Source organism: Cynoglossus semilaevis, chromosome 10, assembly GCF_000523025.1.
Source record: "Cynoglossus semilaevis isolate Cse_v1.0 chromosome 10, Cse_v1.0, whole genome shotgun sequence".
NCBI lineage: Eukaryota > Metazoa > Chordata > Actinopteri > Pleuronectiformes > Cynoglossidae > Cynoglossus > Cynoglossus semilaevis.
Genome location: NC_024316.1, coordinates 10,476,266 through 10,483,023, shown reverse-complemented (window position 1 = coordinate 10,483,023; position 6,758 = coordinate 10,476,266). Strand labels below are relative to the sequence as shown.

The following is a 6,758-nucleotide window of genomic DNA, read 5'->3' as shown; positions in this document are numbered from 1 at the left end:
ATGAAATGTGTGTGTTGCAGACAGTGAAAGGAGGATACTCAGAGACTAGGATCGAGAAGAGAATCATAATCACAGGAGACGATGACGTCGACCAAGAACAGGTGAGCTGAAGTGGACAAATAGCAAGTTGAGGGTAAAATAAGGTTTAAAAACAATCATCTGCACATAATCATCGCTCTGTTAACGGTGCAAAATGGTGCTTAATCTTATTTAGTATAGCGCACTTTACAGCCATGTAGTTCTTTTCCAGTCAATTGTATATAAATCTGGATTTATTTGTAATCATGTGTTTTTATCTTCCAAATAACTAATAACGTCATCACAGCTCACAGCTTTCTTCACAGGAAATAATTATAGTTTGTCACCAAAAAGGTTGCTCATTTTGGAGTCTTTTGATAACTCAGAAAAAAATTTATTTAAAAATTTATTTGAAACATAGATGAATGACTAGAAGTCTATTTTTACTACACCATTTTGAATTGGCTTCCAGGCTCTGGCTATTGCAATACAGGAAGCCAGGCAGCAGCATCCAGACATGCAGGTGACCAAGGCGGTTGTTGTCAGGGAAACAGAATCGTCCATTGAGGATCGACACCGTGCAGCAGAGGTGAAGCTTCCATTTTGACTCAAAAAGAAAAAAAAATGCTGCCCCAGATTTCCTCACTCTGCCTCATCACAGACTGAGGATGTTACCTGTTGACCGTCTCCTCTTCTCTCCAACAGTCCTGATTTGCTGAGCTGACAGTGCCACCCTTTGGACATAGAGTGTCAGTGCCCAATGAGAAATCTCCACCCACTGTCCGTGCTGAGAGACTGGTGCTGAAAAGGAACGATTTTGTACATGTTCACAAATACAGTGCTGGACCAGGAATTCTTCCAAACCTTCCTCTAAGATTTTTATTCATCTGACTCTTGACAACATTTTCCTGTTCGATCAAAATCCGGCAAAGTCTTCAATTGGTGGACAGTGTGCAAGTGGTCAAAGCATATTAACAAAATTCCATTCAAAGATCTCAGGACAACGATCAGGATATTTAAGCCACTTGATCAGTAGTTTAAAAAGCTAAAGGGGTCTAAGTGTTAACGATAATTTAAGTGGCATCTATATATTCATACACAGTGTGACATCACCCATGACCAAGTCATGTACAGAACATATCCTGTAGACCAGGCATGCCCAAACTATTCCTCAAAGGGCCGTGTGGCTGCAGGTTTTTATTCCAACCAACCAAGAGCACATAGTTTGACCAATTAGCTGTCTGAAGACTGAGACCAGTTGATTAAACCTCTCAACTCAGGTGTGCTACTGCTTGGTTGGAACAAAAACCTGCAGCCACAGCGGCCCTTTGTGGAACAGTTTGGGCACCCCTGCTGTAGACAATTAGGAGAGTGTAACCACGACCAGAGAAGAGCCTGCTGTGTTATACGCTCAAGTTAGTAGAGTTTATTGGCAAAAAATTGTAACATGTTGATTGCCTTTGTGTATAAGCGTGTGTGTGAATGTTTGGGGATTATATGCAAGGGCCTAGTCTTACAGAGGCAGCCATCTTGCAGCTTGTTAAATTCTGCAACTACAAAGTCATATCACACAAATGAATTCACCAAGAACTAAAAAGACAAACAAACAGAAAAACAAACAAACATTGGCATCATTTTGCTGTGTGCTGAAAATACATCTGCTGTGTGTTCTTCCATTTTGTCAGTGTATTCCTCACCGTACATACAGTACAGTTTAGTACAGTACAGCATCAGTTCTGGCAAAGCAAGGTTTAGGAACAAGAAGAAGACTTTGAGTATTAGTTGAAGCCACAGTAATGAAGAGGTGAGCTTCAGCACACTGACTGATGACAATGGATTAAAAAGTTAGTCAAACATACTTTACAGGTTTCCAAAGAAAGTTGGTTAATTTCTTATATAATTCTTATATATTAATATGTAGTTTGGTAATTGACTAAAAACTAATTTAAGAAAAAAAAAGACAGGAGGAATAATGTGTATTGTTACTAATGATATTGGGTAAACTGACAATTGTTTTAAAAAAGCTTGGTCTGCCTGCAGTCCAGATGCAGAACTGACCTCCTAGTAAAAATATCTGACACATTACATAGAGAAAAACAACTGTGACCAAAGAGTGTGGAGAGTGTGAAGTTTAAGTTTGTTTAACATTAATGAAAAACAGTTAGAAAAAATTACAATAATGAGTATCCTCAGTTCCAAAAAACTAAGACAAAATATAAATAAAATGCAATGTGTCCCAGTAGCTAGTTTGCCTGTGTCCTAGCTAACTTGGTGTGTGTTTACCGGGAACTACTGTACTTTTATTTTGTCTTTTCTGTTTTCCAGGTATAGATAAACTACATAACAATTTTTTAAAGGTCTACTGATTTTTCTGGAACTGGGGTTGGTATCAGTAAAATAAAAACTGCAGCTTATGTTTGCATGGTAACTGTGTCAGTGGATATGTAAAAAAAAAAAAAGACAAAATTTAAAGTTTTGTCGGATGGAGAAAAAAAAATGAGTGAAGTCAAATTAGCTTCAACAGAAAATTGATATCCATCAAATTAAGTGGGAAATCTCAAACTCAATGCAGTTTTTTTTTGTTTTGTTTTTCGTACTGGTCACAGTGTTTTCTTTGTTACAGCCATTTCAACTGTCTTTTCCATCATTGCCAGTCATGTTTGTTGTTTACAATTTTATAACATTTGACTTTCATTTTCACTTATGGATGCAATTCTGCAGTATTGTGAAACAGAATTAATGAGTGCAGTGTTAGAAAAAACAACCAGTGTAGGGACATGATTTCTTTATATTTATTTTCCTTTTTTAAATGTGTTTTGATGCATTAATGTTAAAGAAACGCCTTAGACATCTAGTGTGCCAATGAAGGTAGCAGTCCAAGTGTATAAACTCTGTTTTTTCTTCTTTTTAAAAAAATGAAATATAATATATGAACAAGTTACTTTTAATTACTCAAGTGCCAGAAAGTCAAACACACAACTGAGCTGAGTTTTCCTTTGGCTTTTGTGTCTTTTTAAATGACTAATTTCATTTGAATGCGTTTTATACATCCAGCAGCAAATTCAAATGAAAAAAAAAGAAGAAAAAAGTAATTTCCAAATTGTCTATTCAGGTTAAAGATGAAGATTTTTCTTTTACCTTTGGCTTTCAGGCACTCAACTTTACACTTAGGTTTCACTTTTACAGTGTAACTGCTGTTGTGTTGCACATCCTTTAAAGTGATGTAAATGTTTGGATGTAGGTGTGAACTTGGAAGGTGCTAAAAAAAAGCAGTTGTGCAAACCTTGTACTGTACGTTTGGTGGACAGTGAAAATGTGAACTAGAATTTTATTTACACTAGGGGGCACCATTTCTATACAGTAGTAAGACAAGATGCTCACCAACATCAGGCGACGAGAAGCGGATTCTTGTGAAGATCTTCCATTAAAGTAAAACTATCCAAGTCATCGCTGGGTCATGTTTAACGTCAAAGGGTGCCACAACAAAAACGGACATGACGTAATCAAAACACTGGGGATGACGGCAGATGCTCGACTGTAGCTTGGTACAGATAAGAGAATGGGTGACCTCTGACTGAACCCTAATCCTTCCCCATTCTTGTGAATGAATCCCATCTTTTCCTCCGGCTTCACCCCCTCTCCCTCCCTCCCTCGCTGCTCTTCATTGCTTGGTGCTGTGTCTTTGCTGTACATTGTAACTGCGTAATCCTTACAATTAATAAACAGGAAAAAAGACGGTAAAAGGGATCATCATAACACATCTGTCCTCCTCTTTACGTGTACAGTTGCCATGGGAACTTTGCAACCAATATACTGTATATCTGTAGAATTGTTTGACTAAACCTGAAAAACGGAGCGCATTGTAGTCTTGCTCTCCTAAAGAGGGCGCTGTGAAGATTACATTTTATGACAAAATGGTTTCATTATATAATCAATACCTGAGCTCCACCTTTTCTCGCTGTGATCAGATTTCCTGCAGCTGTCATTCTTTTTTATCTACTCTTTCTCTTTTAAGAAATTCTGTTGGTCCAGATATTATTTAATAGCCAACAAACAGGAAGTGACTACAAACGTGGAACAAAACATACAACACACTAAAATTCACCTGAATTAGGCTTTAACACGGGGTAAAACTGATTATTATTTGCAACAGTTTTTCATATTTCTGCGTTAAAAGGTTGCTGCGTAGCAGTTCTGTCTAGAACTGCTAACATTTTCAGACACGTGATGCAGTACCTGCTGCATGGGAAAGGCTGTGGATTCTGTTCTGATCTTTCAATTACTCACCATGTGTGATTCTCACTTTCTCTTCGCGTTTGGCGAATATCCTGGAACTACCAGATGTTCACTACTTGCTTAGAACTAGTGATAGGAATACTTCATTGTACACCTCATGTTTAAACAAGTCGTGTGAACTCTACCAATAAAGCACTGTATATATAAGTTTCATTAAAAAAGGGTCTGTATTCAGTTACATTTATGTATAGTTAGAGCACTAATGTTTTGTCTCCACTAAAGTTTGAACTTAACTTGAGACTTAGTTTAAACCGTGTGCGAAAATTTAAACAATATTTAAGTAGCCATGGCATTTAGTCTCCACTTCTCCCGCGTTGCACACCCGTTAAAATTTGCGAGTCCCTCACCCGGCTATATATAGCAACAAAGCTGGAGTCCCTTGAGATCCTCAATTAATTAAAAACTAGTAGGGTCCTTAAAATGCTACATGCAAATACCTGGGCATGTATCAATGGATGTAGGACAGTTTATACCACATATAAACGTATTTCTATATTCCAGTTATTACTAGGGCATAAATAGTATGAATGTATGAGTCATGTGCCAGTTTGCCCGTCCCACAGTATATTGTTGATTTTTATTACACACTTGGAAAAAGAATTTCTATGAATATAAAGTTACGGCAAACAAACCCTCCTGGGTGAAATTCAAATATGTCATGGATTTCCTGCCTTATCTGTTTTCAGTTTCTCACAAATGATACTTTTAACAATTTATGGGCTGGGACGGAGCCTCCACTGATGTATATGGAACATATTGATAGATTCTTCCCTTTGAAGACACTGGGAGCAAAGATCAGTGTGAAGAGGCCAAACAAGTCATAAGAAGCACATATTCATCAGCTGCAGGTATTGACCAGATGGTACCGATTGCACTTACTGTGTAAATATCCACTTTCAGGATATTGATCAGGAGGATCCATAGTGGAATAATGACTTGAAACAGGAGGTGCCCACAGTGTTGCACACTGTCGATTGTACTGCAATAAATCTGCGGCGTACAGTCATCGAGGGAGTAGTTCTTTGCTAAACTAACTGAACTTGAATACCTTCTGTATGTATGACCTTTCTGCACATCATCTGCTCACATGGTTTATCGGCACCCGTGTGAAGGGAACAACCTGATGATGAGATGACGCTTTCCCGTAAATTGCAAACACTTGCGTTGACTCCTAACATCAAACAGAGGAATGCAGAAAGTGGCATATTTATTAAAAGCAGTTTGATCCGTTCCGACATCCAGACGATGCAAAGCAGGTACGTAAACTGTGACCAACCTCATGCCAAACACCAGATGACTGGAAAGTGTCTTCCTCACATTGAAGTAAGCTCTGTTTCTTAAAAGTCTGCGATTACTGTCACATGTGCAAAGTCCACATCCAGTGAGAGACAACAGAGAAAGCTATCTTGATTTGGAGCCCGAAGACAAGTCCGTAACAGAACAGGTATACAGGAAGTCAAACAAAACCACAATTTAGAGAAAAGTTAAATTAAATACAACATCACAGAAAAATAAGCACACGTTTAAGGCTCGTTTGGGACCTGAGGATTTCATACCTATGTGTGTAACAAGGAGGCTTCGTCACACACCTCCTTCATGAGTGAGAGGAAGGTTAGATATGAATTTAATGAGCGCAGGTCTGCTTTTTCCGACAAAAGCCGAAAGAAGATGATTTGCGGCTTTTTCTCTCACAACAACACAGGAGAAAGTGAACCACGCTGGCTCAGTACCTTTGGTTCCAGTTTGTGTCATGGCAACTTTGAGGTTTCAATGCAAGAGTAAGTAAAGGAATGAATCGAGGCGGAGAAGTTTGATTTATCAATAGCAACAATTTCTCTTTTTTCCCTTTTGTTCTGTCTAGATGAGCAACAGTTGTTTTTTTTCCCTTTCCCCGAAACAGTTGGGGATCAAAAGGAGACTCGAGCTCGAATACTGTTCGATTTTACTCGCTTAAAGAATGTAAGTACTTTAAGAAAGCTCCATCCCCGCTTAACAACACCATCATTGAAGAAAAGTTCAGTGCTACATACATACCAATGTAACAAAACCTGCACAGTCCCACAAAGAAAACAAGTACACGTTCTATTGTGCGTCACACAATGATGTTCTTCCGAGGCCCGAACCTCAAGAGAATAGAAACTGCTTCAAAAGCAGTGGAGAGACAAGTATTCGACGACACTGCAGTCAAGTAGCAGAGGTGTCTTTTCAGTTCCATGAATACACCTCGTGAAAGAGCCTGTTTCTTTCAATAACCCCTTTAAAAAGGTAGAAGAAAAATCTTCCTCACAAAGGAATCCTGGTTGAAAGAGGACACAGTAGTGTTAGGTAGAGAGCAGTTGTCAACCTCTCCTCGTCTTTGACTTGCTGTGGTGCCTGGTTCCTGCTGGTGTTTGTCATAGCACAGTTGTGGCTGGGGGGGTTAGGGGCGGCCGGGTGGGCAAAAG

At 38.8% G+C, this 6,758-nt stretch overlaps 2 protein-coding genes across 4 annotated transcripts in view; one reads left to right on the top strand and one right to left on the bottom strand.

Moving 5' to 3' along the window:
- LOC103384971 (band 4.1-like protein 1) overlaps nucleotides 1–2,474 on the top strand; it is a 34,166-nt gene extending 31,692 nt beyond the window's left edge. For all 3 annotated transcript variants that reach the window (XM_025059312.1, XM_017036083.2, XM_017036084.2), the window contains 3 exons: nucleotides 21–101; nucleotides 491–607; nucleotides 724–2,474. In XM_025059312.1, the coding sequence (XP_024915080.1) occupies nucleotides 21–101; nucleotides 491–607; nucleotides 724–729 (204 nt within the window). In that variant the 3' untranslated portion in view covers nucleotides 730–2,474. The remainder of the gene's footprint in view (nucleotides 1–20; nucleotides 102–490; nucleotides 608–723) is intronic.
- Nucleotides 2,475–3,960: 1,486 nt separating this feature from the next.
- Nucleotides 3,961–6,758, bottom strand: part of cntn3a.1 (contactin 3a, tandem duplicate 1) — a 76,948-nt gene continuing 74,150 nt past the window's right edge. Inside the window, exon 24 of the mRNA XM_008318694.3 lies at nucleotides 3,961–6,700. The gene's annotated coding sequence lies outside the window, so the exon portion shown is untranslated. The remainder of the gene's footprint in view (nucleotides 6,701–6,758) is intronic.